The sequence below is a fragment of the Cryptomeria japonica genome, chromosome 11, assembly GCF_030272615.1.
Source record: "Cryptomeria japonica chromosome 11, Sugi_1.0, whole genome shotgun sequence".
Taxonomy (NCBI): domain Eukaryota; kingdom Viridiplantae; phylum Streptophyta; class Pinopsida; order Cupressales; family Cupressaceae; genus Cryptomeria; species Cryptomeria japonica.
The window spans coordinates 640,065,592-640,092,453 of NC_081415.1; the positions used below are offsets into that span (position 1 = coordinate 640,065,592).

The 26,862-nt window shown below is 35.8% G+C and overlaps 1 protein-coding gene across 4 annotated transcripts; it reads left to right on the top strand.

The window, feature by feature from the left end:
• Positions 1 to 535: 535 nt before the first annotated feature.
• Positions 536 to 26,483, top strand: LOC131063180 (uncharacterized). 4 transcript variants are annotated; one of them, XM_057996971.2, is made up of 17 exons: positions 536 to 692; positions 793 to 893; positions 2,302 to 3,056; positions 3,306 to 3,573; positions 4,101 to 4,411; positions 11,244 to 11,426; positions 11,684 to 12,460; positions 12,578 to 12,675; positions 12,767 to 12,829; positions 13,183 to 13,271; positions 13,413 to 13,478; positions 13,762 to 14,463; positions 14,602 to 14,676; positions 15,019 to 15,089; positions 15,380 to 15,437; positions 24,597 to 24,867; positions 25,161 to 26,483. In XM_057996971.2, the coding sequence occupies exons 3-17, from the start codon at positions 2,635 to 2,637 to the stop codon at positions 25,919 to 25,921; spliced, it is 4,215 nt and encodes a 1,404-aa protein (XP_057852954.1). In that variant the 5' UTR covers positions 536 to 692; positions 793 to 893; positions 2,302 to 2,634; the 3' UTR covers positions 25,922 to 26,483. The 4 variants fall into 4 exon arrangements, with proteins under 4 accessions (XP_057852954.1, XP_057852952.1, XP_057852955.1 ...); XM_057996969.2 differs by having other exon boundaries at positions 2,403 to 3,056; XM_057996972.2 differs by lacking the exon at positions 536 to 692 and having other exon boundaries at positions 710 to 893.
• The last annotated feature ends 379 nt before the right edge of the window (positions 26,484 to 26,862 follow it).

Below are 26,862 nucleotides of genomic sequence, written 5' to 3' on the forward strand. Positions count from 1 at the left end.
CAACTTTTCACGTGAAGAAATGCCAAAACTATTTCTAACTTTGTTTTTCCTCCCACACCAAGGGATGTCAGTGAAGACACATTTCCCGAAAATTTATAATTTTCCCTTCATTGTTAACGTACGCTCATGGACTTATTAATGTTCCCTAGAGAATGAATAAATACAATGCATTTTTTTAAATATAAGGTACCTACTAATATTAAAATGAATCTTCATAAGAAAATTTATATATGCATTTTTTTAAATATAAGGTACCTACTAATATTAAAATGAATCTTCATAAGAAAATTTCTTAATATAAATGCTCTAAAATTTAATTATGTGAAAGATTTTAAATTTACTAGGAAAAAAATATTGGAACTTACATTCTCTTTTTATCTTTCATGCACTTGAGAAAATCTAAGAGGGGGCAAATTTACGAGTAAATCTAAAGTAACACGTTTCAACACCAAGAAAAATTTCATGTCCGCACACAAACATCAAAGCAAAGCGTGGACTCGTCAAAATAAAATCCCCAAACACCAAAACCGGGAGAAATAAAAAAAGGAATAAGAGAAGAATGGTATATTCTTAGCTCCGAAATGAAAGGATCGGCTAAAGTGCCGCTAAATTAGAGAGACAAAATCCTATGCAACGCACAACACAATCCAAATACCTCACACACCTTTTCTATCTATCTGCCATCGAGAGAGGTAAATTACTTAGTGCCATATTTAGTGAAACCACTATGGCTGTCGTATGAAAGAAATCTATAGCTGAATTATGCAATTTTTTTTTTCTGTGGTTAAACAGTTGAGCATATTTGCGTTTTATTGAAAGGGTTAAAACTTTTACAAACCCTCGTTCTGCTATTGGTCGCGGATCCGCTACGGCTACTGCGGTGATCGGCATAGGTATGTAACCAATTTTTTGCGATCTGATAATTAACCCTAGAATTCAATGCCCCGCACGCTACTCCGAAGCAATTAATCAGCAGGCTAATTTCTTGAACATTGTAGATTGTGGAAATGAAAATCGTAAATAATTTGTTGATATATAATGGCGATTAGTATCAGTCAACTTTGAAAATATTTAAGTATTTAAATTGTGAATTGTGAAATAACAAGCTACAGCGAGCAAGAAGCCAAAATTGTGAGCATATGATCCACGTTAGTGTCTTTCAGGGTTAAATATGTTTCTGCTTTACCAAGTAATTCGGCAAGTGCAATTGCTTTAGGGTTCCAATGCATTTGTCTTCGCATTTATTTTTTTGGAAATAATTTTAAGGATTTATTTGGGTTGTAGTAACTAATTGCTCAGCGTCTGGATTTGTAGAAGTTGAGCGAGCAAATGGGTGTTAAAATATAGCGGATTTTGTTGCTTCTTTAGTTAAGATCCGTGCCATTTTGCTTTGTAACCCTGCAAACATAATAAACTCATTATTTGCACTTCGTTTGTTTTTAAGCCCATTGCTGGGTGCAAAACTTGATCAAGTAAATACTTATTTTTAATTTTTCCTTTTTTTAATAAAAAACTATATGATACATGTTCACTAAATTCTCATTAGCTCATATTACTAATTTTGTGAAAAATTGTCTAGGATTCTTTATAACCCATATTTTTTTTTTATGCAATTTTAATTTTCCTTTGTTGTAAGAGTATTCAGTAGCCGGCAGAGCTTGTAATTTGGATAAAAGGGTCTTTGGTGCTTATCAGGTTTATGCCTACCTGTCTCTGTAGTTTGTGTACAAATTTTTGGATGAATTTGCGTTTTGGTCAATCATAAATTATGCCAAATAGTTGTCAATATTTGTTCATTTTCGGCTTGGACGTAGTGGGCTTCAAATATTTGCAGCTTCTATTGGGAGGAAAGGAAGCTACCATGTTGTCCATACAACGCTCATTTATGCTTTATTCAAATTGGACAGTGAGATATAAGGGTACCAGTTAAAATTCTTGGAATTGTTTGGTTTTACGTGTTGGCTTACAAGCTTTTGAAATGGGCCTGTGTTTGGTTCATGCTCTGAACTGCATAAGGTTGGGAAGGGATGCATTCTTATATTTGTTTTATCTGCATTTTACTTAAGGTCCTGTTTGATGGCTATTCCTTCTAGCTAGAGGAAAAACACTTTATATCAATATGGCAACAATTCCGATCAATTGGCAGTTCTTTAATGTGTTTTTTTATTTTTCATTGCTATTGGTGTATGCTTTAATTGTCATGTTGTTTCATTGACATTTAATCTTCTTTATATTTTCATCCTTTTGCATTTATATTTTCGTATGCTTTTTCTCAAAAGGACTGTTTATGTTTGTTTCCAGGACAATTTACTTATGCAGTCTGATCCAGAATATTCATACATTTTGATGTGCACTGCGAACAACCTAATCTTAGAACTGCATTTATATTGTCTTTCTGACAGGTTTTTCACAATCCTCTGCATAAAAAAATATGCGAGCCAATTTGTCAGGACTTAGTATTTATCAAAGTTGATTATTGTGATGTCAACAAGATTTAAGTAAATGCTTTAGTCAGTTGGATCCTTGAATGAAGCCATAGCTGAAAAACTATGTGGCAGCTACTTGGTTGGTGTTGGATCTCTGAATTTATCTGGTATAGATTGAGGATATTGAGTTCTTGAACAAATCAGAGAAATGGCAGGGACTCCAAGGTTTGAAATACCCTCAAGTAGCTCAGATGGATCAAATTTTCCTGGCTATTGTAATGGGCAGCGTGGTCATTTTTCAACTGCTTCAAACATGGAAAGGTCAAGCAGCTTTCGAGAAAACTTTGATAGTCGAATTTTAACAGCCGGAGCAAATTTTCCCAGGGGTAGTACATCAGTACATGGAGAACATTTGCCTCTGTCACAGGTTCTACTTTTGGATACACTGTCAATGGGAGATCAGAAATATCCTCGTTATCTAGAACTGAAAAGGGTGACTAATGCTGTAGTGGGAAATGTAGCTGAAGATCCATCATTGGGTCCTGTGCAGTCTAAACAACTTTGTTTACTTGGACCAGAAGAACTGAAGCGACTAAAGAGTTGTGTGACTGAAAATTCCCTCAAGGCGAGGTAATATCCCCTCCAAAGACAAAAATATTTACTTATTTTTTGTTGATTACAGCAAGGTTATTTCATAAAATTTTATAGTGATTTGCATGGATTGTATGAGAAGCATTTTCAAGCAGAATATAGAAGTGTTTAATGCATTTTTCACCCTGGATGCTATGTGGGATGTTAATTAATAATTATGGTTTGGATGCTAATGGCATTGGTGTGCATTTTCTTCATCATACTCAATGTGAATCTTCTTTTGTGCAGAGAGCGGATAAAATTTTTGAATGAAGCCATATCCAAATTAGATAAATACCGTAGTCCAATGTTGCCAAGAAAGAGGACTCGAACAGAACCATCAGCACCTAATGCGTTGTTTTCAGTTGATCGATCTGCTTTGGGTGGAAATTTGCTGAAGGCTGGGCCTCAAAATCACACTGCTTCAATTTGTGCAGATCTTGGTTCCCAAAGACCAGATGACAGGAAATCTACTGTACCAAATAAACGAGTTCGCACCTCCATGATGGATATGCGGGTTTGTATCACAAATGCCTCTACTAAGAATACTTTTGTTCCTTACATTTTTCTGTTTCACAGCATTTTCTTTCTTCCTCATTCAACTCTGCTAGTTTTACTTTATTTTTTGATTGTAGGAGCTCCAAGAGTTTGGTAAGGTTGAAAAATTTCATGAAACAACTGTTCTAATTGACTTGGTTTTCAATTTTTTAGTTTTCTCTCTGTATCTTCATTCATGCTGTAGATGCTGATCTTCTTTTCTGAAAGTTTCTAGTGTTCTTGAAGACATTGTTACTTGCAATTTATAAAAGAGAAAGAGAGATGGCTGTTTTAGATAAAATTATCTAGGGTTTAGAATTTGATTCCTTTTTTTTGAGAAAATAATTGTTATTTATATTAAAGTGCGTACTAGTTTGCCATATTTGAATCTTACATTATCTCAAGGAACTTGCTATAGTTCAGGATTGTTTTTGATAGTGTTTTGAACCGGTCCATGCTCAATATGCAAATTCTGATATATTGCTTGATGCTGATGACCGGTCTTAGGTGGATGGGCGCCCCAACAATTTGCCTAGACCACCTGGACATCCACCTGGAATGACAGATAGGGAAAGAGACATATTGAGGTCCGGAAATGCTGCAAGTCAGTTAGAAGACAAGGATCGGACCTTACCAGCTGGAAGTGAAAGCTGGGAGAAGACAAAAATGAAAGGAAGACGTTCTGGAATGAAATCAGATGTTTCTGTCAATGCAGTAGCAAATAGAATGTTAGATGGAGATAGAGATTATAAACGGGGTATACAGCAAAGGCCCAGCACTGAGAGCCGCTCAAGGCCAAGCGAAGGTCATGGATTCAGGTAGGATTTGTGACTGACACATTTTAATTCTGCTATTCAGGAATGCTTGTTTATTTGTTCTAAAATGTTTGTAGTCAATGTTAATGTGTCACCATAGTAGCATCATAAATATTGTTGTTGTCAGTCCTTCAAGTTTTGAGCATTGAATTTTTGGAAAAGACAATAAAATAAGCTCTTTTAGAGGATCTAAAAATAGTGCGTTCAGAAGTTTGAAGCTATTAGTTGAACAGAACAGTCTCTCAAGTAGAGAAGATTTTTTTAGTAATCCAGTTGTTCTCTGTTATTACATTCAGAAGCTCCTTGATAATCCACTTTAATGGTTTTTACCACTCTTCAAGTTAATAATTATTGAAAGTTTATAAAAGTAGCTGATTATTTTTCATTTTGAAATCTTTTTCTGCTACAAATCTATGGTCAGGCATGGATGATAATGTGCATCTGTAATGTTCCCAAATCGGGATCTTCTGCAATGTGCAATTTTTTATTATATTTTCTTGATATGCAATTGAATGTAAAATATGACTTTTGGAAAAATATATATCTTTTTGGTATATTCTGATTTTTAAAGCTTGCAATTAAATACTAATCTATGAAGTTCAAACCCTAGGCTAATGCTTAACAATAAAATGTACATTTTTGGACTGAAGGTTTGCCGATACTGAATATAAAGTACTAAAAATAAATCTGAAAGAAAATATTTGAGTGATTTAAGGAAGCAGAACAGCACCATGAATCTCAATAATAATCAGATATTGTTATTTTATTTTTACCCTTAATATTAAACAAACCCTAGGTAAATACTGTTGCAATATATGATGAAAATTTAACTGTCAATACTGCTGAAGACCCTTATCATATTATATTCAGTAAATTCCAGAATGCATTAATAATTGATCGGTACCTGAATATATTATACATCTGCTAAAGACAATGAACCATAGTCGGAATTCTGTGACTGGTGCAGCTCACACATATGAAAAAGCATGCTGTGGTAGCAACATAGACCAAGTGGCTCCTTTTGTGAAGGAGCCTTGAATATTAATTTCCTTTTTAATAGGCTGCAGCAGCTTGCTGGAGCTTTATGCAGCCCTTCTAACGTATGGTGTCTTCTGTAAAGGCTGCAATATAGATTTTCAATGGCATGGCTGGGCCTAAGCACTCAGCAATTACTTATTGTTTGCTGTTATAACAGCAAATAATATATTGAATACTATAAACAATAATGATAATATTATTCCAACAAAATAATATAAAATTTTTACACAAATAACTGGTATGATAAATCTTTGACAATAAATATAACAATTTAAAACTAGCAATATATGAATATAATTTGCTAAGTGTGAAATTAAAACTCTCAATAATGTCACTGATATGTAATTTTCTTGCAAATCTAAATCTTTCTTCTAGATCTTTGTATAGAATCATTCCAATGGAGATGCAGGTTTTTGTCCTCAAAATCTAAAAATATATTAAGAGGTTTGTTGTGCTTTATAAATTGCCAACCAAGGGTTTTCATATTTGAATGCAAATTTGAAATTCAAATTTGAGAATGATGATGATTGATAATGGATGGATTGATGTGAGCCTTGACTACTCTCTTACATCCACTTCATTTTGTGCTTTCTATTTAATTTATTTTAATTTTAATTTATATTTTCCCTCAAAGCATTTGAAAATACTTTTAAATTACATCCAATGGCTCCTTTATGAAATGCATTTTGAATAGTGTTAAAAACATTTATTACGTCGAAAGGCGTGCACAATGGCAGCATGGGGGATGGAAAGTGGATAGTGAGAAAATCTGCCTCTTTTTCAAGGGTAAGGATAAGTTTTAGAATAATATAAAATAAAAATATAATAATATAATAATATAATAATATAATAATATAATAATATAATAATATAATAATATAATAATAATTTAGTCTTAATATTTTTTTGCTTTTGTAAAGAGTTCAATAAAAATATAATGATAAGAATAATGTAACAATATATTAATATAATTATATAATAATCATAACTATCATAATTTAATATTAATTACAATATAATAATATAATAATTTTTCAAGTGGAATATTATAATAATATAAAAATTAAAATAAAACTGTAATGATATAATAATGTAATAATAATTTAGTCGTAATAGTGTTTTTGCTTTTGTAAAGAGTTTAATTAGAATATAAAAATATAAAAGTATAATAGTAAGAATAATATAATAATCATAATTATCATAATTTAATATTAATATAATGATACAATAATTTAATAATAATTTAGTCTTAATAGTTTTTTTTGCTTTTGTAAAAAGTTCAATAAGAATATAAAAATATAATAATAAGAATAATATAATAATATAATATTATAATCATAACTCATAATTCAATATTAATTACAATATAATAATTTTTCAATTAGAATAATGAACAAATAAAGTAATTGTCTCCACAATGATATCCTTCAATGTCTTTTACATAAATTTTTTTAAAGTATAGGTATGCTAGTTTAATACTACACTGGCCTTATAATAATATTTAAGTTGTCCATTTGAAAATAAAGTGATTGGACCCAGCTTAAAATTTTATTAATTTTTTTTATTTCTCGAAAGCAACACAACATCTTTATTATGGATGTTCGCTGCCCCTAGTAACATTACAATAGTTTATCAATTATTTTATATAAAATGTTAAACAATTCAGGAAAGCTTGGTATTTTGGAAATTAAGAAACAACATAGATAAGTATTTCAAAAAAAATTATTTCATTGAGATAAGAATGGAGACAAATATATTTTGGGACAATAAGAATTGATATGCAATTCCAAGAAAATGGTAGGGGAGTGACATTTGATGCTATCGAAAGACATGGAAATACTAGGGAAATTATATGGTAGGGCACTTTTTTGGGAATTCAAGAGTTGAAGGTAAACTTTGATGAAGGGGGAAACAGTTTTTAGTTATGTGAGGAAGTCACTAGCACATCAACCCCTAACTATGTTCTTGCTAAAATTATAGTATGGTTTGGTTGCTAGCAGGTTATTTCATCTTTCACTATTGACAGTTTTTGTTTCATGTCATGGATATGTGAAACCAAGCTAATCATGCTTGTAGTATACATAAAAATGAGTTTTTGGAACAGTGCATTGCTATTAGTTTGATCAGAAAACATATGTAAAGCTTACCATTGTATACATACTTAGCTTACACTGGTAAAATAATGCAGTTTTATATTGCTCCCTATCCTATGATCAGATTTTGTTGTTATCTAACCTGGTTTGGTTTCTGTATAACTTGTATTTAATACTTTTAATCTCTTCTTAAGCACTTATGTGAAGTTGTGCTCTCTGACAGATGTATTCCATAATGCTCTCATATTACTCTGTGAGAACCTTGCAGGATTGGCAATAATTCAAATGCACAGGAACCTCTGCTTTGTATTGGAGTTTTAACCACTCCCATTTCTAAGATTGTGTAAATGTTATGCATTTTATATTTGATTCAAAGATGATTTGTATTAAATTAGGATTCACATTGAGGTTACATTTCAAATGTTTTCAGGAAAGTTAGATACAAATGTTTTGCATGATGCTAAATTTCATTGGAATGGGTATACGAGAAATAGGAATTTTTGCTCGTTGTTAATAACTTAAATTATTTAAACATTGAATTCCACATAAAAATCTCCTTTTATCATCATAATTACTAAGTATCCATATTGACTTTTACTTTTTAATCTCATCACTTGACATTTGTTGATGACTCAAAATGGAGCAAAAATAAGAGCATATTATGATATTAGTAATGGTTCAAAGTTCAAACCTTTGTGAGCATTGCAATCACTTGCTATTGTCCTACTGACCAGTTTATTTGAATGGCTTTAACTATTAATATGTATATTATTGCTATGCTTTATATGCCAACATAACCCAGGGTTGCAACTTATAAAAAGGAATTTGTGCTTGAACAATTGATTACAACCCAAGCTATTGTGCAAGAAAACTATTGATTAATGTTCGTATATTTGCACTGTGTTTGAAATTATTAATGAAGGCTTAAATAGAGAAAGAGAGCACATTAACCTTAAAAGGAATTCTCCTTGGCTATAAATTGCTGCACAACACAAATTTCATGCAGCAGCAGCTGGGAGGTTTTTATAGGCAAACTTATGTATGTAGCTACCCCACTAAAAACAATTCATTAGTTTCTGCCAAGTTTCTTTGTTTTCATTGTTTGGAAATCAATTGAGTTCTTTTGTTTTAAAATTGGATTTCATGGATTGAGGAAGGGCAGCTTCTTTTAGAAGTTCTGCTACTATAGTACTAATCCAGCGCATTTGAAATTGCCTATCTACAATAAAATTGTACAGCAAGCATTTGAAATACATTTAAATAAGTATTTCATTTGACCTGGTGGAAATCCTTGCTTGCAAGGGAGATGCATCATCAATAGTGGGGTTACTTCTGGTATCAACCCTCTGGAATATTACAGTCAGTCTGAAAGTTTACTGAAGGCACTTGAAGGAAATTAGATGTTACTTTCACTTTAGGATTAGATAAGATTGATTCAGGATGGAGGGCATTCCATTTGGATCCACTCACAATATTTTTAATAAAATAACTGAGCCTTGTGATTTCTTCAGATTTGGCAATAGCTATTGAAAATATTTTCTAAGGAATTTAAAAGGCATTACCAATTTGAATTATTACAAAACGATTTAAAAAATCAAACTTTTCAAATTGTTCGGGTCTTCAATGTATCTGGACATTTATTCAATCTCACTTCAAAAAACAAAATGGAGGAAATGGTTATTTGTTATAAACAAGGGAGCCATGAACCGGATTTATAAAATGGCAAGTGCAGAAGGAATTTCAGTAGGGCATTCTCTAACATGTAATTCTCACTAAGCAAGGATTTTTAACTTTAATCCACAGAACTAGATAAACAATTTGAAATGAAAGAATTTCCTAAACAGTGAAATGAGAACAACCACAAATTTACAAATATATTAAATCAGTTTTTAAAATTAAAAGAGAGGTGTTTGGCTACAGCATAGTTCGGAATCACTACTAATCTTCAACATCTCAAATTACAAGGTGATGCGAGTAAAATTATGACTATTTTTTATATCCCGTGTCCATAAAGATCTCGAAAAACAGAGAAAAACTTTGGAATGAGGCACAATTATGATAAGGGGATGGTGGCACATGGTAATGAAGCAAAACAGAATGGCAATAAATTGTAGTTATTGGGCAAAATAATCCATTGCTCTGCAGATCTTATTTGCAGTTGAATCACATTTTTAACTTCTTAGAAGAAGTTAGTGCTTGAATATCTGCAATTTTTTGTGTTGCTGGAAAAATTAAGAAAATCTGCATTAAGCAACATAGAGCCTGCAAGCATGCCACCCGAGTGAGGGAATGGAGACAGGCATGAATACTTACAAAGTGATGACATGAATGCCAGCAGCATCAATGCTAAGGTTCAAACCTGCAAGCACATTGGATCAGTGAGGGCACATGCCCACTATTTGAATGGCCCAGCAGGGGTTTGAATCTTGGTGGCAACAACAATGGCACAACTTGACCATCCACTATGGGATGAACCCCTAGAACTTAGAATATTAAAACAATCTTTTCTTCATCTTGTATCCTTCATTTTGGCCTTCATTTGAAATATCTGCTTTTGGAGCATTGTATTTTTTATATTTCTCAAAATAAGATTCCTCTTGAAAGAATATCACCCCTTGGATAAATGGATGCTAGAATAAAATGGCCACATGTTTTATCTGTAATTTTGCCCAATTATCGAACTTTTTGTTCACCTGCATTTTCTTTTCTCCGTTGCATTGTCTGATATTTCTGGTGTAGTCACCTAAGACTAAAAGCGATTGACATATTGTTTTGCTTCAATATGATAAATTAAAGATGGTAAATAAATACCACCTTTTTATAGTGTTGCTCTTCCTTTTATAAATAAAAAGCCACTTGTGTAAAGTGACTGATTATATTTACAAGATTTTTCCTGGAATGTGCTGTAGTATCAAAAGAATTGTTTGTAAATTCTCTGTCGATGATCACTTTAATATTCTTTTTTTTTATTGTGTATATTTAAGTATTTCACATTTACTTGTACATCAAAATGTTCCAATTCCACTTTTATTATATCATTTTTCAAATTTCATAAAATAAACTGGAGCTGTGACACATAATAATCTTGAGAGCATTATAAATTATAATTATTAAAAGGAAACTGTGGAATAGTTTTGTGTGATTAGTTATGGTGAATGTTGAATCTGTGTACAGTTTTTAATAACCCTGTACAAAATTATTGTCCTTAAGCGTCTGTTTTTATCCCAACTCAACTTTTTCATTTCATAATATAGATAACTATCTATACAATTTCTTATGTTTTATAGGAAAATGCATGTATTTTAGGTCTCGCTAGAGTTTCACATGCAATATCTTTGCCCTCAGTCCTCTTCATTATTCTGTATTTTGGTCCAGTGCAATTTAAAGAAGTAAAGTTCATGGAAGGAATTCATTATCCCATTCATGGAGCTTTGTCTGTACTATGGTCTAGTGCTTTGGAAGTAATTCATTATCCCACTGTGGAGTTTTGTCTGTATTTTTGTCTAGTGCAGTTTAGAATAAAAAAACTCGCTGAAGGAATTCATTTTTCAATTCCCTGTAGTGTGGTCTCCCTCTTTGAAAGAACATGAATTTGCTTTTGTGCATATGACCAAAAGAGTTGGCTGAAGGAGATTATTCTATTATTGTACATGATTACCAAACTTAGGTTCTCACATCAACATTGGGATTTGACTTTTTTTCAGGTCTGGGCCTGTTCATGGGATTGTTAACATGCATAATAAGATGGAGAACTCTTCTCAACCAGGTGGTCTAAATGTGCGTGCCCTGGCAAGAAATGAATCTGATTGTGCAATTCCTGCAAATGAGAAGAGGGATCGATTTGTTGGCTCGGAGAAGGATCGAACCATTCCTAAGAACAGTATTAAGTATGATCCCCAGGCTGTTAGCCTTCCTTATTTTGCTTTTGTGGCATACTTTGGATATTGCTTAATGTAAATGGAGGTTAAGTTTTTTAATTTCATTCTATCTTGAGACCAATTCTTCATATCTTTAAGAGCCTGTGTCATATATATATATATACACTTTACCAATTCCCTTATCAATGTCCAGAATCCATTGTAACATTTGAGTTTATCTTCTTAATTTTTTATCATTCAATATCTTTATGCTATTTTATTTTCAGGCCAAATGTCCGTGATGAAAATCATGCGGTAAGCCCCACCACAATTACAAAAGGAAAGGCATCTCGTGCGCCTCGCTCAGGTTCAGGAGCATCTGCAAATTCATCTCCTAATGTTTCACGCACCTCCCCTACATTTGATAGCTGGGAACGGACTTCAAATCCAAATAGAAGTCAGATCACTGCTGGTTCAAACAGTCGCAAGCGTCCATTTCCAACAGGTTCTTCATCAGCTCCTGTGGCCCAGTGGGCTGAGCAAAAGCCACCAAAGAATCAACGAACTAAAAGATCAAACTTGGTGCCTCCAGTTTCAAATCGTGATGATGTACCAAATTTGGTGGAGGCATCGTCAAATCCTGAGTCTGTTGCTAAACCTGATTCAACTGAAAGCAATGGCCAAGGTTTTCTAAGACGCTCTTCTAACAATAGTGCTCTCCAACAGAGCAGACTAAAGACCGAAAATATATCTTCTTTAGCTGCCTTCTCTGAGAGTGAGGAATCAGGAGCTGGTGACAAGTGCAAGGACAAGAACAAGAAACAAGGAGAAGCAGATGAAAAAATTGCACCTGTTAGTCAAAAGGCTGGATCATTGGTTTTGCCTCCAAAGAAGACAAAAACTGTCGTCAAGGAAGAAAGTGGAGATGGTGTTCGGAGACAAGGAAGGAGTGGGAGGGCTAGCACTCCTCTTAGAGTGAATGTTCCTCCAAGTGGAAAACTTGAAAATCCTCCAACAACAAAGCAACTGAGAAGTACTAGGCCTGGTACTGATAAAGTAGAAAGGTGAGTGGTATTATATTTATAGCATTCTAGTTCTGCATGATTAAATGCTCATGTATCATTGGAGAGAATTAGCTATTATATATACATGAAGTGATAACAGCCAATTGGATTGTTCAGTAAGACAGGTCGACCTCCAACCAAGAAAACTTCATTGGATCGAAAACCTGTTACACGGCTAAGGCGTCCAATGAACAATGGATTGTCAGATTTCACAGGCATGCTGTTAACATTTACTATCTATGGAGCTTGAGAATCATTGTCCCATGCTGTCATGTGATGTTAATATTTGGCTGGTAATCTTTGTAGGGGAATCGGATGATGACCGTGAAGAACTCCTGGTGGCTGCAAATGCTGCTATAAATGCAAGTGGTATGATTTCAAGTCTTACTGGATTAAGGATCAGCAAAATGGCAGTAATTCAGATTATGGATACATAGTCAGTCCTGAAGTTGAAAATGCTAATTGCTGTTTATTCACCATCTTTTTAAATTTGAATTTTTTCCGGAGAATGTAAAAGTTGGACATAAGATTCTGTTTCAAATCCTTTTTTTGCAATAGAGTTGCTTTGATTGGAAATTTTGAGGAAGTTTTGCCTAATATCTGTAAAATGTTTGAGTTGAATAGATTCTTATAAAATTTGCCAAAGTTTCTGAAAATCATATCTGCTGCTTAGAATGATTCTGTTCATAGTTTGTTGTTTGACCTAGAAGTACTTGTGGCAGATGCGGCATGCTCGGGACCTTTTTGGAAGCAAGTAGAACCATATTTTGCATTTCTCACTCAAGCTGACCTAGATCTTCTTAAGCAATTGGTAACAGCTTTTCCATGCATGACTACTGCCAAAAAATAGATTCAAGGATTTTGTTCTGGAAATTTACATAATCGTATAGTTTTCTTCAATTAGATTATTTTTTGAGCTTATGTCAAGACATATATTGATTGGGATATGCAGGTCAGAGATTTAGATGATGCAGATGCAACTCTGAGGAGTCCTTCTGGTAGTAGTCGAAGTGGAAAGGTGCAAGACTAGTTCATTCATTGAACATCTTAGTTTTTATTAGAAATGAGAATTTGAATTTAGCAGACCTTTTAAAGTCTTGAAAATGACTCATTTACTGTACTACATATACTTTACTAAGCATCAAAGGCTCACGCTCTATGCTGCTCATAGCTGTAGAGATTTTATGGGTTTTCAATTACCTTTGATTTATTATTATTGATATTCTTTTAAGGATTCATTTTTTTTAATTTTTTTTTTTTTTGTATTACTGTCCTTTGACAAACAGTTCCTCTCTTGCCAGGTGGATCTTATCAGTAGTAACCTGCCAGCAAACCTAAGTCAAAGAAGTTTGGCAAATGGGTGTGTGGATAATGAGTCCTTGAGGCCTTCTAGCAGTTTAAATGCTAAAGAGGAGATTGAGAAGCCTGGAAAATGTAGATGGCTTGACAAGATGCTTCCACTTTCTCAAAGATTGCTTTCAGCTTTAATTGTTGAAGAAGACTCTGAGGAAGCAAACAGAATTATCTATGATGGAACAGAAGATGACTGTGTTCATTACACAAGTGATGATTCACCTCGTGGTAATTGTACTCAGATTGAAAGTGAGACTAGAAATGCAGGGAAACCGGAATTAGAGATAGAGCCAGAAGTGGAGACGAAAAATTGGAAGCATCACACGTTCGACTATTCTAATCACAACAGTCATTTTGCTAATGGGCATCAGAATTATACGGCAGAAAATATTTGCAGTGATGATTTCATGCAAGATGATATTGTAGTACATTCAGAGGTCCTAAGTTTTAATGCAGAGTTCAGAGGCTTGGATGAACGATATACACATGGAGGGCGAAAGAATCAAGATGGACTGAAATCCAATTGTCAGACTTTTGGATTAATTTCAGGTATTGCTGCATATGACATTGACATCCCATACCAAGAAATGGACCTGAACCAGCGAATTTTTTTGGAACTCCAAAGCATCGGACTAGTTCCAGAATCAGTGGTATTTTTTCTAATTTAATGTTATCTCAATCATCGTTTATGGGAGCTCCGTATTATTTTGTATTTTGAAATTATATGCCCTAGGTTTGTAGTTTCCTCTACAATTTTCTTGTAATACACTGCAATTTCCCTTTTCCAGCCGGATCTAGCACACAGGGAAGATGAGGAAATAAAGGAAGATATTTATAAGCTCAAGGATGAGCTCCAGCAACAGGTAATTTCCATCAAAATCTCTACGGTATGCTGATATTCCTATCATTTGTTGCTTTCCTGAAAGTTGAAAATTTTCTCCAAGTTACAAAGAGTGATGGCAAAGTGTATGTATTTAATAGATCCACAAGAAATCACAGAATTCTCTAGAGAAAGGACAATTTTCAATGTTGTCAATGTGATTGATTTCATTGTTCCATACATTAAAGTGAATTTTGATTTTTTGTGTTATGCTAGTAGTTTTTTGAGAGTTGCCATTGGATATTTGCTGTTTGAGTATGATATATATTTTTGTAGTTGGTGAAAGCCAGAATAAGGATCTTATCATGCTTTGTTGCCTCTGTAGGTATCCAAAAACAAAGGTCATGCTCACAAACTGGAAAAGGCTGTCTTCAAAGGTCAGAAAGATGAAGAAAGGTACAGTAATTAATAATCTTGTTTGCCAGCAACAGATGTTCGTAATATGGTTATTGAAGCTTCTTGGTGTTCTTCGGCTGGTCTGTTTGATTTTTGTTTGGAGAATCAGTACTTGGCAATAATAGACAGTTAGGCTTATCATTGGGCCTGAATACATGCTAAGTCCTGGCTTTACTTTCTGTATTTTCTTAATAGAGTGGCGCACCTTAATCATAAGGAGTCTTTTGGCTGGTTTCTAGTTTTTCTAGAGTACCTAATATATATTCTGTTTTTGCTAATGATGTGTTTAGAGATCGTGAAATGCTTGCCATGAACAAGCTGGCGGAATTAGCATATAATAGGCACATGGTAAGCTCTCTAAGCTTATTTCAACTACTATTTTGATTTGGTATTAGCTATTGGCTTCTTATTGCATACTGATTATAGAGATATACACCAATCTTTTCAAAATAACCTATGCATGTATTTAAGGTTTCAAATGGTGTTGAAGTCTTTGTATGATGCTTTGATGCTTAGTCTTTTCTTTGCCTTAGTTCTTGGTTTAACAGTTGAGAGTTTTGCATGATCTATGTCTTAATTTAGATATCAAAATATGAAGTTTGTATGATTAAAGTTATGCTGCAATGACTTAGAAAAATTCTATAAAGCAGATATGGTATTTAGATGGCTTAGGATTGCCAATAAGAAGACTTTTGTCTTTTTATGTATGCTTTACTCAATGCAATAACATGCAGTGATACTCTTAGATAAACAAATAGACCACTAGTGGCACTTAAAAAAATATGGTGTCTTTAAATGTCTACAGCACATTACTATATTGCAAATGAGCGTAATGCACGCTGAGTGCATAGTACAGAGGAAGTTTCTTAAAACCCTAGAGAAACATTTTTATAGGGTAGTAGATCTTTATTAAATGAAACAGCAGTAAAAATCCTAGATGAGCAAACTGAGAGTGGTACACAGTGAACTATTATGTAGTAATGCTGTTCACAGAATTTGAATTCTTTAATGTTGATGGTAGTTATTTTTTTCCCACCAAATTTTGAACTGATATTTTTGGAAAATCAAATCACCAAAGTTCCAAATATTCTTTTAAGTATTTTTCATTTTATGGACTTCAGCTGTCCAGTATATTTGGTTGTACTTATGTTGGCCACTCAAGCCTGCAGGGTTACATATAAGAGTTACATGTCTAATGACTTGCGAACAAAAGGGCCAACCTTTAATGAAAAGAGTTCTCCTGTAGAATTACAAGTTGTTGCAGAAACATCTCCATTTATTATCAAATTCTTCTACTGGATTTCAAAATTGTACAAGCTACATAGCTGAAGGAAAATGACCTAGAAAGAAAAGTCCTTCTCTGATCATTCCTAATGGGTCTGTTGGTGTTCTTTGAAAATTTTCTTTTTATCCTTCAAGGAGGGATGTGAAGAGCTTTTCATATATAGGGGGCTTGTACACTCAAGGTCTATCTCCCTGGGTACAACTTGCTTTTCTTGGCTGATGCATCTTTAATGATGGCTTAGGTGGATGATAGCTAGACCAGTAGCTACACCACTGACATTAGAAGATTGGAAATAAGAACAGATAATTGAATTTCCACTTGAATTTGTGTTCAGCCAGGACTGCCATCTTTTAAAGAGAAGGGATGATGTGATGTCCTAGGGCATATCTCTACATCTTAATCACTACGACCCTAAAAATGTGCCTTTGAGTTTGGAAAAATCACGGAACCGTTTGGAATCATTTAGATTGCATTTCATTTATTTGATTTTTTTCTTGTAGTCCCCTATTGGTTTTGTGTCCTTTTTGGGAACCTTTCTGGTTATGGGAAATTGTCTGACAAATATCTGAACCACTTTTGTTTCCGCATAAAAGACCACCTAAACACTGCCCATGAAGAAACGCAATGCAGTGATTGAAAAAAAAACTATTCAGGGTGAAAAATTTATAGCAGACAGTATAAAAATTGTCCTCCTAATGTAAATTACAACTACACAAAAATGCACGAGTCTCCCATAAATTTTAGTGGAAATACTGGTGTTGCAAGGTGTCAGGAATGCTGAATATGCTTTGAATTCTCTTGCATTTCAATTTTTTTAGTCTCTTCTTTCTATGCAAGTGGGATTATGCCATACTACAAATGGGTATCGTAGATCATTTTGGGAGCCATTACAGCTATGGAGATGACTGTTCAAATATCAGAAGTGATGTTATTACCACAATAGACTATCCTTGACGGTTTGTGAAGAAACTAAGTGCAAAAATACAACAATTGGAAAGCTACTTTGCAAAGAGAAAAATGCACAGGATACAACATAAAAATTATATCTGTTAAAAAGCGCCCAAATCTTTCATAAACTATACTTGAAGTAATGGTCCTATGATATGTCAGAACTATAAATATTCTTATGCTTGCCTAAGAAAACCCTTTTACATGCCTTTTTTGGTGGCTGTTTGCTATTCCTCTTTGCTTTGAAAATGAAAAAATGCTTTTGTTTAGGTTAGGATATATAAAAAATTATTTCAGCAAGCATTTTATGATTTTGTCTTCATGCCACATGGGGTTGCATTGTCACAAATATCCCTAAGTTGCCAGCACGGGTATGGGAATTGGGGACGCTGGTACGGGCAATTTTTTTGCCCTTGGATATGGTACGTTTGGGTACGCGCGCGCACGTGTAGTATGATAATTCATCATTGATCAATGCCAAATACCAAAATGGTAGTGATAAAGTAAATATTTAATGTCAATTGATGATTACATGTTAAATAATTATCTTTATCAATTGACATTTAATTGTGATAGTTTTAGTTTTCTAAGTTCTTGATTCTGGTCAACACTCCTAGACCCCCTTATTGTAATCATGTTTCTTGTATGACAAGAGATCCCAATAACCAGTAGGGGTTTGGGAGTGGAGACCCTAATGGGTTTTGAGGGGCAGCAATGATAAGCTACACAAGGTGTTAGATGTGAGAAAAACCCAACGATAGGGGGTGTGGGGGAATGTTTTATTCTCTTGTGGGCCAGAAGTGGAGGTTCAGGGGCTATGCTCTCAATTTTTTTTTTAGGAAAAATGAGAAAAGAGAGAATGAAGAGAGCAAAATGATCTTTGTATTGGACGAAATGTTGCTTTTAGGTTTTTTGGATGCAAAAAAAAAGTCAAAATGTCTTTTTTTAATATTACTTTTTGACGCTTGGCACCTTTGGGTATGCCCGGTAAATATCTAGGCATACCCTTGGGCGAATCCGTACCTAGAAATATCCCAATATTGGGGTAAATGTACCTTTATTTGGGGATGTGTTTTGGGTGTACTTGGCGATGCTTCACGAGTCTTGATTTTGTACATACCCAGTATGTTTACTTAATTGCTTCCGTTGCACACCCTTGCTAGTTGGGAGAAAGGCCATATACATCTTGACAATAAACAAAAATATAGCAATTGTAGAGAAAATAGGAGAAATACTAGATGATAAAGGTTTGAGAAGTTTACGAGAAGAGAAAGGGGAAAACCATGAAGTATTAGATATTCAAGTTAAAGTTTGAATGGAACAAATGCTTGTACCAAGTTCACTTGTAAAATAGAAACTGAGATGAAATTGAAAATATAAGATGCATAGAAAGCTTACAACTCTGCTATGTAGGAGGAAAAACAACCATTGTTTGCAGACGAACCTTTTAAATGGACCCCTTCTGCTAAAGTCATCCAGCTCTGGACAAAGTTCAAATGGTGGTATTATAGTGATCTATAATTTGAACTTTGCAGCTAGGTTTAGGTTAGACCATTTCTTGTGCTACCTTGGAGTTCATGATACCATCTATAGCATTTGAACACTGAAAATTGTTGTAGGGTGTTCCTTGTGAAATATCTAGGGGCTAGTTAAGGGGGGGGGGAGATTGAGCCATGTTTAGGACATCACCTTGGGGGTGAAGAATAGTAGTTCTGCCACACAAGCTTGGAGCTAGGTTTTTTACATTGATCCTAGGTGTGAAAGAGAGAAACCCTACCTCTCAATGGTTTGGTGAATTTTCTTAGTTCGATGTTGCATGTAGTCTCAAGCCAATGGAGCATAGTAGTTGGATAGTCCATGGTGGGACTCCTGGGCAAGTTGTTCATGACAGTGGAGTTGCTTGTTAAGTTGGGTAAGCCCAAGATTGTGTTGCACTAAGCTTGAAAGATGCATGTGAATGTTGGGTGTAGTGTTGGGCGCTCACTCAAGGTTGCCTAGCGTGGAGAATATTGGATTGAGGTCAAGGATCTTAAGTCCCATGAGGAAGAAGCAATGTTGCTCTATGGATAGGTTCCCAATGTGAGGATCTTTCAAAGAGCTCGCAGGTACTTAGGGAGTACTAGTTCGATGGCAAATATGTGAAGGGTAACAAAGACGGTGAGAGATATGGAACTCTTAATACTTGAATCGAAGTGATGCCTACACAAATGGGTTGGTGCTAGGATGGTCTTCCGGTGTGATGCAAGGACAAGGTCCCAAGTTGCAAGGAGATTAGAGCATTGGAATAGAGTGCTAGGGACATGAGCCAAAACGTTTCGTATAATGCATATGGCTCCATAGTGTGTGTTGGTTGTGATGCTAGGAACATCTTAGGTAAAGGGTGTAGTTCGATTCACTTGGACAACTTGGTTTGCAAAGGTGAGTTTGGTGTTGTGTGATAAGTTGAATCATGATTGTTAATATTAGAGCATTGTAGGATTAGGGTTTGTACTAGAGTTGTGGAAGGCTAGGTTGGTTTTGAGTTATGTAAGGTTGAGGTGTGTGTCAAAGCTATGGCTTGATGCTAGAGTTGGGATCTAAAACTAAGCTAAGATATTGGTTTTTGAGTTGAGACATGGTTGAAGAGTAGGGCTTTCATTGAGGAGACTTGGAATCAGGAAAAAGTGTGATGATACTTGTCTCAAGATCCATATCCATTAGGGATGGTTGAAAAGTAGTTGTAACATTAAGGACATGGCTCTTGCAAGTCAAATGACTATAAGTATGTAAAGTTGAGGGTGGGATTCTCACAATTCAATGAATTGGAGTGTAAGACTCTATGGAAGATTGGATCTTCATCAATTTTGAATTGAGTTGAACTTGATGGAAAAATCTCCTTTGGAAGGAGCTTCTAGTTATGAGGTAAGAAGTGTTGAGGCCAATGAAGGTGTGGACAAATAGCGAGTTGGTTAGGGAGCATTGTTGAGTTGGAATTAGGTTTTGGGATGTCAAAGGTATTTGGATGGGCCATAGAGAAAGAGATAAGTAACTTTGTGAGGCAAGCACAAATGTGGAAGGAATTCCATTTCAATGATGAGGTTGGGCAAGTTGGACTTGCACACTTAATCGGTATGGCAACATTAGGAGTGCAAGGGATTTGGGATCCATTGAATGGTTTATGTGGGGAAGGACATCGTGTTCTTCTCGGTTCATACAGTTGGGCATACATCTAACCGAGGGAGTTTGGGTGATTTAAGTGGAATAAGAGGGGCCTAGGGTGGAGTCAAGGAGTCTAGTAATCCCAAGGAATGCAAAGAGGGATATAGTTGTTCAAGGACAGGGCTGAATGTAGAATAACATTGGAATAGGGTTGGGATAGTGCTATGCCAACTCAAGTAGTTTGGCAAAACACCGATAGAGATGGATCTGGGAGTTCCATTTGGTCATGAGGTAATGTGCAATTAAGGGAGGAGCTAGTAGATTGAGAAACAAAGGAACACCGAACAAAGTAGGATTAAAGAAAATCTATCCATGTTGAAACTAGAAGCTTATTAGGGAAGTTGAGAATTGTCTTGAAGTGGAAAGGTTCAAGGAGTTATTTTGGTTTATGGAGTGGAGGACTTGGAGTTTTAAAATGAACTTCTAAAGCGGACTTCTAGTAATGAAACATGGCTAGATCAAGAGGTTGGACATAAGGTGTCTTGGTGGTAAATCCTAGAGAATGGATAAGAGTCAAGGGGGACTTAGTTGTGAACTTTGGTTTAATGAGTTATGGGACTTAGTGTTTAATTTGGGCTCTAAGGTTAGGGGATAGATCTCAACGGCAAGGTTATTAGTTCATGGAGCAAATTGCATGGTAGGACCATGTTGCGGAACATCAGGGTAAGATCATAGAGTGAGATCATAATAGGGTCATGAGAGTTAGGCTTGAGTGGAAAGTTCATAGAGTAGGACAATGTGGTTTGGTCACAAGAGTAAGTCAAATGAGGGGAAGTGGGAGTTCTTGCGTGGGATGTGGTCGACATGGAAAGGGTGTTTGGGATGTGCATTTGAGATGACTAGATAACAATTTGGTCTGTAGGCCTAGGGGACTTGGTAGATGAGAAGGGGATGTGGCTAGAATAACAATGGGCAAGTTTGGTACTTGAAGAGTGGGAAGCATGCATTCAAGGAAGGGAATTGACAAACACAAGGAGTTTGGAGAAAAAGCTAGGATGGTGAGTTGGGAATCTATCTAGTGGAGCATTGGACACAGCAAGTGAGTTGTTGAAGAGATGTTGGCACTAGGATTGGGATGTCAGACGTTGGAATAAGGCGTAGGGAGTGCTTGCTAACAAGGTGGTCTGTGATTAGATGGAAGGCTGTTGATGAGATTGGGGTGAATGATGTGAGCTTCAGATGGAGCTAGGGATAGTACTTTAGAAAGGTTGTTGATGAGAGTGAGGAGAATATAGGGAGGATGGTGATTGAACCATGTTTGGGACATTGGCCACAAGAGTGAAGAATAGTAATCCCACCACCCATTCTTAAAGATGGGTATTTTACATGGATCCTAGGGGTGAAAGAGAGTAATCTCACCTCTCAATGGTTTGATGAGGTTTCCTAGTGGATGTTGGTACATAATCCCAAACCAGTGAGGCATAGTAGTTGAATGGATGAGTTGTCCATGACAACGTTAGGTATTCATGCCCAAGATGAGATACTGCTTGTTGGGAATGCTATGTTGGTTGTGTGTCGAGTTGAGCTCAAGGATGCACATGCCAATGTTGGTGTACTGTTCGGCACTCACTCAAGGTTGCCCAAGTGTGGAAATGCTTGAAGAGGGACCTCGAGTCCCATTAGGAAGGTGCAAAGTGGCTTTGTGGATAAGGTCCCAATGTGAGGGCCTTTGGAAGAGTTGAGTACCAGTCTGATGACAAGTCCATGATGGGTGACAAAGGGGGTGAGATGTATGGGACTATTAGTACTTGAAGCAAGTTGAGCCTACATGTTAGATTGGTGTTAGGATGCTCTTGTGTTGTGATGCAAGGACAGAGCCCCAAGTTGTAGGGAGATTAGAATTGAGTAACAAGGGCATGATCCCGAAGGTCTAGTGCAATGTGTACAGTTCTGCAGTGCATGTTGGTTGCCAAGCTAGGAGCATATGGGGGTAAAAATCGTTGTCTGGTTCACTCGAGCAGCTTGGTCTGCATAGGCAAGCTCTGTAAAATGAGTCCAGTGCCATGCTGGAAGCTAATCCCATGATAATATAATTTTTCTTTCAAATACATCATTCAATAAGGTTCAGATGACATTTATTAGTGACTGTTGCAAACCTGGGCCTTCTTGTTTGAGTTTTTTGTTTGTTAGCGAGGCAGATGTTCTCTAGTAACTGGTGCACTGTGTATGATCATGCACTACAAGAACTTTTATCAAATTTCAATATGTTATGTAGTGAAGCATCCTTGGTACCATCAGATAGATCGTGTCCTTAAATTCTTCTGCTCACGGTTTCACTACATATCTCTTTTATTGGCAGATAGCCTATCTTATGTGTGGTTACGGAAATTCAAATTTTTTGTGAGGCTAGTTTTTTTTTTAAAGGCCCCAGCCAAGCCAGACACCAATTTGACCTATGCCTTGTTCACTGTAGAATCCTAGAATTGTAGTTCTTTCCACTTACCTCATGTATTATTCAAATCAAAGTTCCCAGACTCGGACTCGGCAAAATAAAAAACCCCTTGAAATTTAGAGATTTTTAACGATTCAAAACTTGTTTCATGCACCCATTATTGAATAAAGCTTAGAGACACTATAACATCATCAAATAGAAGCTAATTTGATCACATACATAAACATACATCCATCACCTGCGTAGAGATGTAAATTGTAGCTGAAGGAAATAAAAACCATAGATATATAGAGTTATAAATGTTGTCAAATGTATATAAAATCCATGACATCAAATGCTCCCAAACATATATGTAACTGTAAACAAAAACAAGTCTATAGCTCAGGCTCTAGATCATCCTACAAAGGTGTCTAAGGTAGGTCCTGGATGACTGAGTAGCCATAGTCTCCTCTCCGCCTATGAGGTGCCACAATGATCAACTGCCGGATTGTGCTCTATCCTCCTCCTCTGCCATAGCCACAGCCTCAACCTCTCTGTCTGCCTGGTCAACCCACTCATGGTCCTCCTCAGTGAAGACAAGATCGGTAGACTCAGTGATCCACTCAGACTCTGGATCGATCTCCGCTAGAGTGATTGGAGAGTCAGTGTCCAAAATATGTCTGGTCCTAAAACGGAGGTTGTAATGAACAAAAACAAGATCATTCAACCTTTGAACAAACAATCTATTACACCTCTTTGAGTGGATGTCCTCGAACATGGACCAATTGCACTCACATCCACAAGCGCTGCATGGCTGAATTAAAAAACTTTTATTTTTTTTGTTTTTGCAAGTCAAAACATTGACATGCCGCGGCGCAAGTCCTGGAGCTCGGACTCGGCGAGTTTTACCATAACTCCCCTGACTTGCAAGTTAGGCGAGTTATGAGCAAAACTCGCCGAGTCCGAGTCAGAGTGACGAGTTGTCAAAACTCGCCGAGCTTGGCTCGACTTGCCAACTCGACAAAATCGCCTGACTTGCGGCGAGTTTTGATACTCTGATTCAAATTTTGTTCCCTGGTATTTAATGTCACGACCAAGCTCAGGAGTAAATTGGGTACTACACTGTAAGTTGCTTGGAGTGTATGACTAATATATTTTAACAATTTTAACTGGTCTTCCAACTTCAATATATGTGTGTCCAACCTTTTTAGAACTAAATTGTTATTTATGTCATTTGGGAGTTACCTTATGTAATTGTGAATCAGTCAATCTTTATGGTTTGCTTTTATTTATTTATGTTTCTATATTTTCTTATTTCTGTTCTTGCCTAGGAAATTGTTTATAGTAACTGTTCATGGTTTGGAGACTGGACATCCTTTCACATTACAAGAGATCATATCATAGAGAAAATGTAAATGTATTGTCATGCAAATATACTTCAAAGTTTCAAACAATTCTCCAAGCTTGCATCCTATGCAGTTGCTAGGCTAATAATAAGCAGCATGGTTTCCTCTTTGTAGATCCCTGTCTCAGAGCCTTATAATTAAATTTGTGATTATCTTAAACGTGACACTGTTAGGCACTACAAAATTGCTTTTAGTTTCTACTTGTAGCGTTATACAAGACTCGCACAAAACTATTATGTAGAAATGATTGCCCATTTTTATTATTTGGCATTCTTCTGAGGGAATTATTTCTTTTATAGGGGCGAGGCACAAATGCATCTGGAGCTAAGAGTGCAGGAAACAAAGTTACAAAGCAAGCCACTCTGGGTTTTGTTAAACGCACACTAGCTAAGTTTCGAATGTTTGATGAGACTGGCAAGAGTTGCTTTTCGGATGCAGCTTTTAAAGAAAAAATATCTTCAATATCCTCAAAGGAGATGGATAAAAAATTACTTGGTGATGCTGTTGAAGGTGATGCTGCAAATGTGCTTGCTGAAAATGCTCATGCTCTCTCAGATATCAAAACATCAGGTGTTGTACATATGTATGCTGAATTTTGCTATTTTATTCTGGTTTACAGGGGTTTATTCTCTACTGTAGCATTTTATCTTAATGCTAATGACATAAAATGATTAATGTAGCCCTGTATTATGAGTAGATATCAAACTAAAGTGCTTTTGCACTAAAAGCTTGCAAATAGTCTTGTTACACTTCCATGGCCTTGGGAAGTGTATTGTGTGAATGCCCACAGGTGGTTCTTTGAGTATGAAATTACTAACTTTTACTAGAAACATAAATGCATGTATTTGTTGTTGTGTTTGCAGCTAACTCTGCTCCCCATTCAGAGCAAGCTGCTCGTATTGTTACCCAACATACACCAAAACTGGAGAATGGAGATAGGGAGTTATGTAACTCAGTGCAAGGGACAGCTTCTTATCCAGAGCAAACTGTTGTGAAAGATGAGGTGTGGTCAACACGTGTGAAAAAGAGAGAACTTTTACTTGAAGAAGTTAATGGCAGTGGCATTTTAAAAGGTGCAGCTTCTCTTGGGACTTCTCTACTTGGGGGGGCTAAAGGAAAGCGCACTGAAAGAGACAGAGAGGGCAAGGTGCAGACAAAAGAGATCTTAACCAGGTCTGGTTCCACTAGGAGTGGTCGACCAGGTCTGGGCAATGCCAAGGGTGAGAGGAAAAACAAACCTAAACCAAGACAAAAGACTGCTCAATTGTCAGCTGCAGCAAATGGGCTTCTTGGAAAACCAGCTGAAGCACCAAAGCCATCACTGACTTCAAGTTGTTGTGAAAAACCTAATGAAAAACTGGTTAAAGTGAAAGATGAATTGCCTGCATCACAGAATTCCATTGCTGATGATGATGTTTCCCATGATAATGGCCCCATAGATTTGTCACATTTGCAACTCCCTAATATGGAAGACTTCAGTGTTACTGACGATATGGGAGGCCAAGCCCCAGATTTGGGTTCTTGGTTGAACTTTGAGGATGATAACTTGCCAGATGCTGGGGGTGGTGATCTTATGGGTCTTGCTGTACCAATGGATGATCTAGCAGACCTGAAAATGTTTTAAGAACAAGATGGAGCTACTATTGTGCATGACTTAAAACTTGAAGCTTTTTAAAGAAGCAGTTGTCAGAAGGCAAACCACTGGCACAAGTTATCTTTGTTCTGGATACTTGTATTGTATTAGAATAGTAAAATTCTTTTGAAGATTTCTTGTACAAGTTAGCTATGCAGTTGGGAGCAAAATTGTTTTTAGTCATCACAGGAATTGCTCCCGTTGTAACAAAGTAGCAAATTGTTACTTCACCAGTCTTGGTTTTGATCTGTACAAGCAAGCTTTCCCTATTATCCAAGGTTACGACAAGCATTCCATCCTGGTCATTGCTCTTAAACAAGATCGGGAGGCAGAGTGGATAGTACATTCATTCTGTGTCACAAATAATTGTTGATCATGCTTTTTTGATGTGGCCATCTCTTACAAGCTGCACAATTTGCATACATTTAAATTCGGTTCTCTAAACTGGACAAATCTCACATTTTGTGTCATGGATCCTGGTCTGGCCTGGGTTCAGAAGTCATGTACTGTACCTTTTCTCCTGTATATAAATTCTATCTGACTGGTTCTATTAGAGACTGAGTTTCTTGAGAAACTGGCTTGGAATTATCTTTCTGTAGATGCTACAGATGTTAGTTTTGATGGTGATTTTCTTCTCTGTAACAAATCAATTTCTGTAACAATTAAGGAAGTCCGTTCACCCTTGAATCCCAAATTCCATGATAGTACTGGTTCAAAAGCATTCCACATATTATTCTTCCATGCATCTATACTAAATCTGCTAAATTTGTAACTAAGTGACTTTGAGGTCTCAACTTCTGAATTTTTAATTTTGACAGCAGCAACAAAAGCAGTCAACCGTAATAAGACCAGAAATGCAGTCCTTTAATCAAATGCTATTTTGTATTCAATCAAGAAGCTTTCTTCCAAGGCCCAAAAAGCTCTGAAATTAG

Coding starts and splice junctions, on each gene's coding strand:
- LOC131063180 (XM_057996971.2), top strand. CDS start 2,635: ATGGCAGGGACTCCAAGGTTTGAAATACCCTCAAGTAGCTCAGATGGA. Junction 12,461..12,577: donor GGTACTGATAAAGTAGAAAG/GTGAGTGGTATT, acceptor TGGATTGTTCAG/TAAGACAGGTCGACCTCCAA. Junction 13,479..13,761: donor GTAGTAGTCGAAGTGGAAAG/GTGCAAGACTAG, acceptor CTCTCTTGCCAG/GTGGATCTTATCAGTAGTAA.